The sequence below is a fragment of the Neopelma chrysocephalum genome, unplaced genomic scaffold, assembly GCF_003984885.1.
Source record: "Neopelma chrysocephalum unplaced genomic scaffold, ASM398488v2 Primary Assembly neopelma1_85, whole genome shotgun sequence".
NCBI lineage: Eukaryota > Metazoa > Chordata > Aves > Passeriformes > Pipridae > Neopelma > Neopelma chrysocephalum.
In genome coordinates this window covers 6,816,656-6,830,406 of record NW_020897747.1, presented here as the reverse complement: position 1 = coordinate 6,830,406, position 13,751 = coordinate 6,816,656, and the positions used below count along the sequence as shown (strand labels likewise).

Sequence of the window (13,751 nt, the reverse complement as noted above, 5' to 3'; positions counted from 1 at the left end):
CCATGAGGAAAGATGTAAAAGGTAATGTGGAAGGAAGAAAGAAATAGCTACTGAGAGAGTAGAAAGAATTCTTATGAATAAAACAGTAGGTGTTCACTCAGAATTTATTGATTGACTTTCTATTTGATTGATCAATAGTTATTTAGGAGTGCCTAGCACATCACTAAGATTGGATTGGATAATGCTGCATAACTTGCTACACTAAGAGAAAATCCTACCCTCCTTTTAATACTTAAAATTCATAAAACTTGCAAAACAGGTAATTTATTTGTGAGAAAACCGTGGAATATATCTGGACTTATTTACTATACCAAAAAGGAGCTAATTTGATGATCAACTTTGCCATTTAAGGTCAGTGTCAGTGATATTTAATTACATATCTGTGCACCAGTGAAGCCCATGCTTTCTGCAGATCTGTAATGTGCCATTCTCTATGGCTGTACTACATCTTTCCTTGTTGGTGCCTTTGAGTACTTGCTACTAAGAAAATATCACTTTCTAAACTTATGTGCAACTGCCTAAAAGATCTGATTTCCTGACAGTGACCAGAACTGCTACAGTATTCTCATGTGCAGAGCCTACATTGTAAAACATAGGCAGGGATAGTCTTGGTTTATGTATGAATCTAGAATATTGATACTTTGGAGAACTTAAATGGTAAAAAATAAACCACAGAGGGAATTCTGTGGAAGCAAGTCTTGTATCAGAGTTTCTAATGGAATTGCTCAGGTTGCTGAAAAGAGTAAAAAATGCCATAGGCTTTAATGAAAATGGAGATTATTTCCAGGAAATTTTATTTTGAGAGAGAAAGCATTGTTTGGAGAAAACCTTTTTATTTTCATGTAAGTAAACAAACAACATCAGCGTTACTTAGTTCTTTGAAGACTAAAGAGGAGCAGGAATGATCTGTGTATCTTTCCTTGCCAACAGATGAAAATTTTCCACTGAAAATGCAGGAAAGCATGAGCAAATATCATCACTTATAAAGGGAGTGAGGAGAGTCTGGACCAAAGAAGTCCCAGTACAGTGGCACTTATTTGTTGTTATCTGAGAATTCCGAAGGGTGTGAAGAGGGCAATGCATTCACTGGGAATCAGCTTTGCTCTGGGACAGTGGATTCTGCAGAAAGCAACATTCTTGTGGGAAGACCTATGGCTGCCATAGGAAGCTAATTATTGCTAAGTTAAACTAGCTGTTCCCAGTTACCCAAAGGTTATGTGCAAGCTCTCTCAGATGCAAGGGCTCAGTGGTTCTGCTGGATGGCTGGAATCTCATGTTGGACAAGCAGGGATGGATGACATTCCCAACACACTGGTGAAGACCCATGTAAGGACTGTATTTTCACACCCTAGGTATCAGGAGAGGGACAATAATACTTATGAAACTCTTCAGCATGTGTGACGAAGACTACTGGCACTACTGCTGTTATAGCTCTGGTGGCCTGAGGATGTGAGACAATGTTTATAGGGAGAGGCACTATTTCTTTAAGAGATTGGAACTGACAGATTTAGAAATGGGACAGGTAAGATTTTGGGTATACTCACAACATCATAAAGGACTTTTTTTCCCCCCAGCTGTAGATGTAGGTGTCATAAATATGTTCCCATCCCCCTATTAATCTTGTTGTGTTGTATAAATCCTTCAGTGTGTGGCTTTTCTCCCAGAGATCATACCCGTCTAGTTCAGCACACGGTTATCATTGTTCCCATTCCTCTCTTAAGCTTCTGTCTCTGTCAGCACTTGGAGACCCTCAGGGTAACTTTGGCCTTTTTGATTTGAACTGGCTGTAAGTCAGTGCAGAGATGTGTGGATGGGTGATCAATACCTGTCTCAGTTGTTTTTTATGTCTTTATTTTTCTCTGGGATGGTGCAGACTCTGCTATCCCAACAGAGTGCAGCTGAAGTTGATCTGAATTGTAACTCAGACTTTCAGCACTTTCTATGGCAGTGACAAAGCTACTGGTCCTCTAAGAAGCTGATACCTGTTTTGAATTTAGGGGTGATGCAGACCAAACAAATGCCTTTGGAGATGAACACTCTCAGATCTGTCTTTGACTCCTGGTCTTACCTCTTAAAGATGAGGAATGATACCTGCTTTGATTGAAAAGGATTGACCTTTTGCTTCAGACCCTGCTCCATTTCCACTTTAAATGGGAAGCGCTTTGCACCATTAACAAGAGAGACATTCTGAGAGGCAGTACCTTATCATTTTTCCTTTAAAGAGTGGAACGCTAGTGCCCCTTCCCCTTTTCATTCCCATGGCGTAATTCAACAAGGTGTTTAACTGCAGGCTAAAATTCATAACAGTGTCTTGGCTTTCACCTGGCCTCTACAGCTACTTCTTGGAAGCTTTCTTGGCTGCTTTCTATGCCATTTCATTTGTGATTCAGTCTCCTGAGAACCTTGGGAATTGCACAGCTTTCTCTTGACTCCAGACTCCTTCAGGTCAGGTTGTCCTGGGACATATGATTTTTAGACACATGTCTAAAAAGCTAAGTTGCTCTGTTGATGACCCTTTGTTTTGGGGTTGATCTGATGAAGGAAGGAAGGAGTGTGAGGGGAGCTGGGAAGAGAGAAAAGGTCTTGGTTGTAGTCTATAATCCTCCTGAATGTGATGGGATCTATGGCATTGACATTTAGGAAGAGGGGATGGTGGTTATTCACATCTTGCGCATGCAGGAGTGTAGAAGCAGCCTGCGGTTCTTGTGGGAATTGTAGGAATTATGTGTGAAAAGTGAAAAGTTTAAGCCAAAATGGTCTACTTTGATACTGATCATTTACCTGTCTCTTCTTCGCTTTCAGAAGTAATTATAAGTTTAGAAGACTTTTGCCTAATTCAGGGAGTTGCACAGCAAGCAGCATATCTGCCTGTTCACCACTATCAGTGAGAATGAGCAGACCCAGAATTTCTCCAGATGTTGTTGTGTGGTGCAGCTGAGTGGGAGCCTTACAGTGCACATCTGAATAATTCCTCTGGCTCAGAGGAGCAAACACTTCTGCCAAAAGCTATTGAACCAATTTTATCTTCTTTTGCATCAGAAAGTCTCCTTAAAACATATGCAGATGTTAGTATTCACCCACAGTCACTGATAGATTCTTATAGGACCTCTGGATAATATTTCTTTTATTGGATGAGTCTCTTCAGAGTGTGTCCAAAAATTTCGGCTGAAGTCATTTGACGTAAAATGACATCTGTAAAGTTTCTTTTTATCTGAATCAAATTCTGTTTTTTTTAAAGTGGATATATTTATGATAACTTTTTTTTTTCCCAGCCTCAATAAAATGAAAAATACTTACTATTTATAATATTAGAATTAGGGTGGGGGAACATTTTGCTTTCAGGTTTATAGAGGAAGGAAAAATTTTTCCTAGTTCTATAAGCCATATATGTCTAAGCTCAGATCAGAGAAGTAGTTTAATACTAATACTGATTGTAACTGTGGTTGTTTAGAAAAACTCAGAAGTCCTTATGTTTAGTAGGAAATGTGTGTATGTTTCAAGTTTATTGGGTATTTAAGGCTGGGTTAAATGAGCATATTTGCTGACTGAAGTCAGTTATCAGGTGAGTAGACTTCAACCAGCAGCTACAGCTGAGATTATGCCAATTCATAAGGATTCCTGATTTCTGTTCTCAAACTATCAATTTAATAACTTAAATAAGTAGTAAATTTCCCCAGGAATAAAGTAAGGGTTTTTAAATTTTTTTTTTTAATTAATGTGAAACTTCTCAGCAGTGAAACAAGATAGGAGGGGAGAAATTAAACTCTGATTTCCTAGTATGGAACCTTCTCTTTATTTTCATAGAAACTGAATACACCATGTTCAAATATAAATTTCTTTCCTCCATTTTTTCCTCCATTAACTAGGAGCCAAAGGTCTTAACAGAAATCAATCCATGCAATTTATTTTTAACTTCACCCTGCTTAGCTACGATTGATTTTTATCTTTGCAATCGATGGTAGAGAAAACGGTTTGGCGGGACAATGAAGCACTCTCCAGCTTGTAAGGGTTGGTTTTTGAGTCTTTTATTGAAGGAATCATTAAAAGCTTATTATGAAACTAATAGGATGAAGACGTTTAAATGATGAACACGATTACACCTGTTTTACTGGTGAATAATGCCTGCTACAGCTGATCTCCTCTTGCCCCTTTTTAAAATGCTGGACAGCACTCTAGTGGGGGAAATTAATCCATACAGATGAAAGCAAGTGCATCCCACATGCTAGTTAAAAGCTCTTCTTAAAGCAAGACAGGCAGTAAGCAGTTAGCTACTTTGCTATTCACTACTGGGTGATTTCATCCATTTCTAGCACAGTTTCATCTTTTCTATGCCAAATATCAGATTTGGAACTTGAACCTAAATATCTGTTGATAAAAAATTATTAACATTTTCCTTTATTTATTTATTTGTATTGATTTTCCTTCTAGGGCTTTTTTGTGCTGTACTTTCTTTTACCACTCTCTTCCCCTCCCCTCACGTTGTGTGATTTATCAGCTGAAGATATAAAGTGTCACCTTGGCAAAGCCATATGTTTCCTCTGAAATCCTTCAAAAGGAACTATAATGTGTACACTTATGCTTCTCTCTTAAGCTGGTTTCTGTGTGGGTAATGTGCACCTGCAGCTCTGATGTGGCTCATGTTATGGTGTAACTGCATATTTTCTGCAGGAGTTGCTTTTAAAACAAATGCAATATTTTCACTCAAGATTATTCTGCTATAGCTGTGTCATCATAGCTCTGAAGGGAGAGAGAGGTGAACAGGGATTGGACCACTATAATAAATGCTCCTTTGTCTTAGCAAATTTTCTCTGATGGGTCTGCCACTCTAGAAAGTGGCATATTTTCAAACATGCCTGCTGAATTTACCAGGCAGCTTGAGGGTGCTTTGCACACAGAAACACTGATCTGTGTGTCCCCATGGCACACTCAGTAATTGCATATTGCTTTAATGGCTGTGCAGAAGGTATTATATTAATGAAAACCACAGGGAGGGAATTCAGACTAGATGGTATCTATCATGATGGGATTTATGCTGAAGCAGTGGAGAACCTCAGTACACAGAAATATCTGGAAGATGGTGTTTCCTGCCCATGGTGGATAATCAAGAAAGAAGAACATTGGCTCATGTAGATGTGTTCTTACCCTCTGAATCTCTTGTGACTATCATTTTGGTTAGGCTTAGGAGAGGAAGCACAACTTTTCAATCCTCATACTGGCAAACCTATGCAAGGCCTAGGCAGTTGCCAGCTCTGAAGAGCCCCAAAATCCCTCGTTGAGGGTGTGAATGCAGCAACCTCTCTGCTGACCTTGTTATCACTCCTCTGTGCTTTAAGCCACAATTTGATTTAGGGGATTTTATGCCCACAAGAAGGAGAAAAGGAACCTAAAGTTAAAGCAGTGAAGAGGGATGCCAGGGCTCCCTATGGAATTGGAGAACACAGATCCAGGATGCCATTATAATACTGATAGAGTGTTTCTCAACCTTTGACTTCCACCAATTCATTTTATCTAACTGGAAAGGAGGGAACTCTACAAGCAGAGGAATTCACCTCAGAAAACAAGTGTGGTGTTCACTGAAAATAATATCAACTATATGCTGTCAACTGCTTAATATAAAGAAGAAGTTTAAAATTTGATTCTGTGAGCTTTCCGTTCACTTTTCTGAAAATTCTTTCAGCAGCAGAAGGTAGATGGGGTATTGCTTAGCCCAGGGCCATTTCTAAGATTTAGGAGTTCCATGTTGGTTACATCAATACCTGCCTGACACTGGAATTTATGAGTCCCAGCATCAGCTAGCCAGGAAGATGAGAAGGAAGCCTAGTACACTGTGGTTTACACTTCCTGGCTTCATCCAGGGCATCATTACATCCTGAGACCTCTTAACTCATTATGCTTGCTTTCCAAACTCTTTTACCTGACACGTGTTTTTTTGCTTGAGATTAACTTCAATCTCAGAAAAAAAAAAAGGAAACGAAACACGCCCTTAAAGAATCATATTCAATCATATTAATGAGAAATGGCTTAGTGTGTTTCTAGATATGTCACAGAAATTATGGAGATCAATATATTCCATGAAAATTTTTTTAAAATTCTCTGCAGTCTTGTGAACATACTTGGGTTTTTTTGTGTTTCATGTGCTCTGTCTCATTACAGGTCAGGAGAGGGAATGAGCTGACATACTGAAACTTTCAGGGCTTTTAAAGAGAAATTTCTCATGTTTCTGTTCTTCAGTGTCAGCTGATATAAGTTAAATGAGATTTTTGTCTTGATACAAAATGTGAAAGTATTAAAGAAAATTAGAGATCATGACTGGACCCAGGAAGACAGAACACAGGTTAGGAAAGACAGATGTGTTTAATAACAAACACATTTGTCCACAGGAATCATTTCCACTGGCCATAAGCCCAATTAAACACATAAAGTAGAAATCCAGAAAAACAGATTAACGATCTGGTCATTAGCAATGGAGGAGGAAAAAGACAAACCCAGCTAATTCTGTACTGAGCATGACAGATGAGCTCACAGCAAATAATTGGGTGACATTCATCAAATGTGAACCGAAAGGAGGCATTGGAGGGCAGAACAGTACCATAATCTCTGGGATTTACAATGTTGGAGAGTTTGCTCATAGGAAAAGGAAAAGTTCATCAAAATAAATTAAGCTGGGTCTTCCAAAATTCATTCTCTACCACAGTGCTTGCCAAAACTTTATTGAAGGCTTGATCGTTTTTTTGGAACTGTTATAACCGTCCATGTAAATCATGGAAAGATGAGATCCTGGCTGGGAAAAGCTTCACACAATTCCTGCCAAAAGACTTGTGGGTGGCTTCATATTAACTTGCTCAGAAAGACCACAGACCACAAAGATTTGTATTTCTAAACCATTGTCAAGGTGACCTAGTCCAGGTAGAGGACTGAAAGGGAGTTTAACTAATGCACAGTGAACTTGAACACTGTTTTAATCCTGCCTTTCTGCATTAAAAATCAGACAAACAAGCAACACATCCAAACAAAAAACCTCCAGGTACCAATTTGCAGTGGGATAAAGCCAAAAAAACTGTGTTAAACCTTTTGAGTGTGGCAGACTTGTAGTGGGTCCTGTTTTGGCACAGAAAGGGGAATTTGATCACCCCTTGATATTTTTGCCACTTTATGTTCAATGGATTAACTGGAAGATTGTTGGACTGTTCCCAATTTTAATTGGTCATCACAGCATTTACAAAGTATGTAAATATTCATGTCTGCATGTTAAATACAAGTTGAAGATCATGTCTCAGCCCACCAGAAGAGGTGGATATTGAACCCAGGGTGCTTACCAAGTAGTCACTGGACATGTTCAGTCCTATCTGGACCCCATTACAAATTATGATGTGGTGCTGAAATCATGAGTGGTGTAAAACGAGTTCATGTGACAACGTTATATCATTTGAGAATTTGGATTTTCCACTGGAGGTTAGAAATAACAAAAGAGGGGATGTTTAAATATTCCCTGTGTTATTTAGATAATATGACCTAGAAGTGTGGGATCCTTTGAGCAATGCTTGCAGAGCTGAGAGAAATAAAATTACTTCAAACATGAATTTTTGCCTTTGAGTTGGACTCAGCGTGAGTCAACTGCATAGTCTGTTCTCTCCTGTGAAAACTTATTTTGATGTGGTAGTATTAGATGGGAAACACATCCTTCAGAAATAACACTCAACAGTTTTATTTCAACCTTTTCAGCCTGGAGAAGAAAAGGCACTTGGGAGACCTTAGGGCACCTTCCAGTACCTAAAGGGAGCTACAAGAGAGCTGGAGAAGGACTTTTACAAGGGCACATATTGATAGGGCGAGGGGGGATGGCTTTAAACTGAAAGAGGGTAGGTTTAGATTAGACAAAAGGAGGAAATTCTTTACTATGAGGGTGGTGAGGCACTGGAACAGGTTGCCCATAGAAGTTGTGGATGCCCCATCCCTTCAAATATTCTAGGCCGAGTTGGATGGGTTTACACAGAACCGTACAATATCCTGAACTGGAAGGGACCCACACGGATCATCTAAGTCCAGCTCCTGACCCTGTGCAGGACCTCCCCAAGAATCACACCATATACCCTTGAACACTGTACAAGTGGTCCAGTGGAAGGTGTCCCTGTCCGTGCCAGAGGGGTTGGAACTAGATGATCTTTAAGGTCCCTTCCAACCCTAACCATTCCATGAGTCTGTGATCCTCACAGCTGGAGAGCAGGACCCTGAAATGCTAGCTGCTGTGCCACTCCGCAGGGCACTTCACATGAAGTGAGACTCTCTCATGAAGTGACACTTGTTCTCTCCTTGTTTCTGCCACTGGCTTGTTTTGGGTCTGTAAGCATATCACTTTAGATTTTCATGTTTGTGTTTACCCTTGGCTTTAGGTACATGTTAACTGTTTAGAGTTTGTTTGCTGTCATATGGGTCATTCTTATGGCCTTCTTATGGGGTGTGTGGTATAATAGTGGTTGATTTTTTGCCTTGGAAAGGCTAAATGCAGTTATGATAATATTACAAGTGAAAATGGGAAAAAATCAGAAGGGGAAGTCTTAGTGTAGAAGGCAGTTCTATTTCTAAACTTTTCTTTCTTTACAGTTCTTCAAACTCTCAATGAAGAAACATTATTTTGAGTTGATTAGATATCAAATTTCATGACCAGTAATATTGTGTCCTTCAAATGACAGCTTCTCTAGGGAAGAAAGCCACTATCTAGAGGTTATATCATTGCTGAGAATACAATTGATGCTGTAGCAATATTCTATGTAAGCTCATTCTGAAATATCACTGTCAGATAAAGCAAGTATATCTAGGAGAGAATCTAGGACCTTTCTGTTAGCTTTATTGGAAACTTAAGAAGCCAACAAATGACATTCCATATAATAGAGAAGTGCTTTGTGCATTTTTTTATCTTAAGACCTGCAAGACTGCCAAAACAGCAGAATATAGGAAATTCACTGATGTAAGCCTTGTTGTAGCCAGACCTGAAATGGCGCAGATTTGGATGTCTATCAGTTCCCCCCCATATCCTTTTTCAGAGACAGTATGACTTCAGAGAAACCAGTTTTATAGTGACAAAGGGCATCTAAGAGTTTAACTCCAGCTTTCCAAGAGCACATTTACTGTTAGCATTAAATGGTGCTGGTGTGGATCTCTGCTGTTAGTCACTGTAAAAGGTTGTTGGAAGACAATCCTGGCCCCAAGGGACTTACAGTGTAGACAAGGCTGAGAAGCAGCAGAGAAAAGAAGGATTATCTCCTACTTACAGGAGAGAAACAGAAGCACAGAGACTTTAAATTACTTGCCTGAGGTAGTGAGCTGGAACCATGTGATGAAACCAGATGATCCTCTTCCTCCCATTCAGGACCTTAAACTTTATATCCACTATTCCCTTTTTTCCTGAGGTGTTAAAATCACACTGGATTTGAATCATGAGAGACAAAATGGAAAGTTCAATAGCACCGCTTAAATAAATAATCTCCAGCCCTCTCAAATTTGGGATTTCTTTGGAGCTATGCAGATACCTTTAGGGCAGCTGTGCATGTCATGGAAAAGATATCTTAGAGAAAGGTTGTCAAATGATCTTAGAGGTGGCAGCACAGAGTGTCTCAGAAGAGTCATCACTTACTTTCTCTGGTGTTTCCACAGGTGACAACTGGCGGAAGAGCAACTTACTACGTGTCCTACAGACGGGAGCCTTTTGCGCAGATTAAATTACCCAAATACTCTCTTCCTAAGGTGAGTCCACACTTTATGAACACAGATATGTAATATTTTGGGGGGCCAAATATAGGAGGTTCAATAAAGTGAAGTGCTGAGTCCTGCACTTTAACCACAACAACCCTTGGCTTTCTATCCATATCAAACAAGCCTCAACAAGGAGAATATGTCCCTGAAATTATACTCAAATGCCATAGTATAGTCATTATGTGGGACTGTGTAGAGCAGAAGGGACCAACTTTTCTGGTGCCTAGCCTGAATACAAGTTTCTGGGTAAACTAATGGGCAGCTGAGACCACTGCTGCACTTCGGAGTGTCGGAATGGCTCTTGAGGCTACTCTCACAGAGGGCTGATAATCAGCAATAAGGGCTTTCCCCTTCCTTCCACAAGTGAAAATTTTGATGGAGTAGCTGTGAGATAGGTAACTAGATTTGCCTTATGGATGGATCTACCCTTCTTATTGTCTGTGGGATATCTGCAGTCCAGCAGATATGGCATATTTGCTTTAACTTGTACATGAAAAGTTGTGAGAAAGTTGCATCTCAGATTCCCAATGTTACATCTCAACTCTTTCCCACTTGGGTTGATGACAGTCCACAATGTATTGACACCTGCATGGCACAGAGGCATTTTCTTTTGTTTATTATTCCATGGTGGTGGTGTGGGATTCAGACTGTCTGACTACACAACAACCTTTGGAAACACTTTTTATAGTCCCACCTTATGGACTGGCCTTGAAAGCTGTCCTTCATTAAAAAGTCAAATGGATAGAGGGAATGAATGCCCTTTGATTGTCCTGCTTTATTGACTGATGTTGTCACAGGTTGGCCTGTTATAATACAGATTTTTTGCTGGCCCTGGTTTAGAATTGGTGCATAGTATAAAATCAGGGATACTTTTTTAATTTAAAAATGAGAAGTACTTTTAAGCTAGCCACAGAAAAGTCTTGTAGCCTTGTAAAGGAGGCTTGTTTATTCTGCCCTTAGTCACTAGAATATTTTTGCTGTACAGTAATAACTATCCTGTCAGCTGTAGATTAATGAACTCTGCTGGAGTTGTACGTATGTGAGGCTGGCACTAGGGTAACGCACTATTTCCACTGCAAGTGGCCAAAACAGATTGAAGTATTGGGCGTTTTGCTTTATTTTCACACTGTTGGAATACGTTGGGTGCCTGCTTAATCTTTAAGGAATTATAGCTGCTGGGCGAGAACAAACTTCCTGATTTAGTCTTCCTTCATTGAGGGAAATGGCAAATCTCCCATTGATTGCACTCGCTGGGATAGAATTAGGCCTCAAATGGTTTTTCCTCCCATCCCATGGTGATAGGCTATGTTAGGTCTATTAGAAATAGCCCCATCTAATCAATCCCAACTTTTCATCTAGATATCTCACAAAAAAGATTAAGTTGCCTCTTAGGCAGGATGAGGATATCGAACTGATCTTCCCCCAGATATTCTTCCCCAAAATCAGGTCACTTCACCCTTTGGGAGACTTCCAGGATTATGGTTTCTCGATGCGGAAACAGTGCAAGGAATTAATCAAGGCCTCCTGGCACCCTGGGGAAAGCTTAAATAGATACAAATAGATAAATGGTGTCTCATATAACCATAGTCATTTTGCTTCTAGCCGAACCTGAGTCAGTTTGTTCAACAATTGTAGCAAGGAAGAAGTCCTCCAATACTCATCAAGACTGTGGAAATAATTTCCATGAACCTGTTTTAAAATAATACTGAGAAAATGCATTGTAAATTTTTTTTATATTATAACTAAATGGGCAAACCCTTGCTGGACTTTCTGTGTCTTGGTCAGCAGCAGAAATCCAACAAAGGTTAGTGGGTGGATTATTTGATAGTCTATATATAGTGGGATAATTGATCTCAGATAAACTCTCAATAGGAATGTGTGTTATTAAGAATTCCTATCAGCAGTAGCTCGAACTGATTCCTATACTTCACCTCCAAATAGATGTGAACTCCCAGATTTTTTTAAACCATCCCTTTACCAGTTGGAAGCGCAAGCCTGTTAGTTCAGCATGTGAATGGAAATTATCACTGCTTTTAGCCTGGTGCTACACCATGCTTAGTGACTATGAGGACTTCAAGGCTGTGAATCTTCCAGGAGTGATAAAACTGGCTTTCAAATTTATAAATAAAAAATGAAACTGGATGAAATTCCTTGAAGCTACCAAAAATGAAGAAAGCAAAAACCTTTTGCCCAGCTGGTGATCATTAAAAAAATGAAATGCAGAAAAGTCACAATGGTGGTAATTTATTGGCTTGCTCTAACAGAAAGTTGTTTAACATACCTATAATTCATGCTCCATCTCCATTCTTTCATAATTCATGGTAATTACTACATGTCCCGAAGGGCAAAGAAATTCTGAGATCCTCAGTAACAGAACTTTTGTCTTCTTTTAACAGGACATGCATATTATCAGCACAGATGAGAATCAGGTCTTTGCAGCTGTTCAAGAGTGGAACCAGAATGATACATATAACCTGTATATCTCGGACACTCGAGGGGTCTACTTCACCCTGGCCTTGGAAAATGTGAAAAGCAGTCGAGGGCTGGAGGGGAATATCGTCATTGACCTTTATGAGGTATGTAGTAAAGGTCACCCTGCAAAGAACAGCAACTGCTTGATAGTTCAAGCAAGTGTAAATCTCTTACCAACCTCCCAGGATCTTCATTTGTTTTGCCTGAGGCATTTACTGGGTTTGATGCTGAGTTCACTCATGTGGGAATAGATGCTGTGCATTCTGCTGTAGGTGCAACAACTGGTTGCTTTCAAGTCAATGACTGGTTAGCTATGTGTCATTTCCAAAAGGGAAAACCATTATCCTTCTCATAGTAATGTGAGTGTCTATAAAAGGACTCAAAATACTGGTTTTTCCCCTTGGATATCTAGAGACACCTGCTCGCAGGCAGGGAATCTGGATTCTACCTTTCTGAGCACTGAACAGTTTGTGAACCATAAGCAAAAGTTTGTAGGTGCCATTTGCCCAAAGAAGACAGATGGATAACTTCTACCCCAAATTATCTTCCATTCTCATTCTTCTGCCAGACCTGTCAGCCTTGGCCAACAGCAGTCCATTCAGAGCAGTTGTTCCAGTTCCTGGTTTCTTCAGAGCATTCTGGTTTTAGTGTGTCATTACTTGTTGGATGGAAGATCTGCTGAGATTCAGGGCTCAGTGCTTTGCCAGCAGCAAACAACTAATCTAATACTAGTAGTAATGGGTTCAGGCTGACTTCTACTATTACATGGAGAAGTGTTTTTCAGCTACATGTAGAAGTTAAGACAACACATTTATTTATTTCAACCAGAATGATGCTCATTTAACAACATCATCAACCTGTTTGTAAAAATCCAGGTAGTTTAAGTCAATGAGGGAAAACTCACAAATAACACATATATCAGTATGAAGAACAGGGTTTATATTTTATTTTCACCTAGTTAAATATATTTTCCTGACTATGAAAATATATATTTCTTTGCTGTGATTAATCAGCTAATATAAATATGCATTGTTTCCAATTCCTGGGAAAACTCTGTATTCCCCAGTGATTTATCATAGACTTTTTACTGTTAAATGCCAATAGAGATTTTCACGGGGTCATTTAAAAAGTAGTATCACTCTGGGGGCTTTAGAGTAGAAGGATTTGCATCCTGGCTCTTGCCAGGAAGTTGCAGATTTGCAGCAAGTTCCTTCTTCCTGTCTCACTTTCACAGCTGTGCAACTGAGAGCAGATTCAACATGAAATCTTCTTGGGAATGTTTTGACAGGACCATATTTTGCTGTACTGGGTTCTACTGACAAAAATCAAAACATTTGAAACAACTGGGTTGATTTTGTCAGAATTTGGGAGTGGAAGGAAAGCGTAGAATTCAAGTTTGCAAAACATCGGTGTTTCCGCATATTCAGAATTTCCATCTTTTGTGTTGATTTTTTTTTCTTTTACACACAAAGATCCCACATTGCTTCTGATGTGATCTGCTGTCTCCTATGTGTTGGCAATCTATGGAG

At 39.5% G+C, this 13,751-nt stretch overlaps 1 protein-coding gene across 1 annotated transcript in view; it reads left to right on the top strand.

The window, feature by feature from the left end:
• SORCS3 (sortilin related VPS10 domain containing receptor 3) overlaps positions 1 to 13,751 on the top strand; it is a 286,600-nt gene that overhangs the window by 212,223 nt on the left and 60,626 nt on the right. The window contains exons 9-10 of the mRNA XM_027692189.1: positions 9,652 to 9,741; positions 12,147 to 12,326. Of these exons, the coding sequence (XP_027547990.1) occupies positions 9,652 to 9,741; positions 12,147 to 12,326 (270 nt within the window). The remainder of the gene's footprint in view (positions 1 to 9,651; positions 9,742 to 12,146; positions 12,327 to 13,751) is intronic.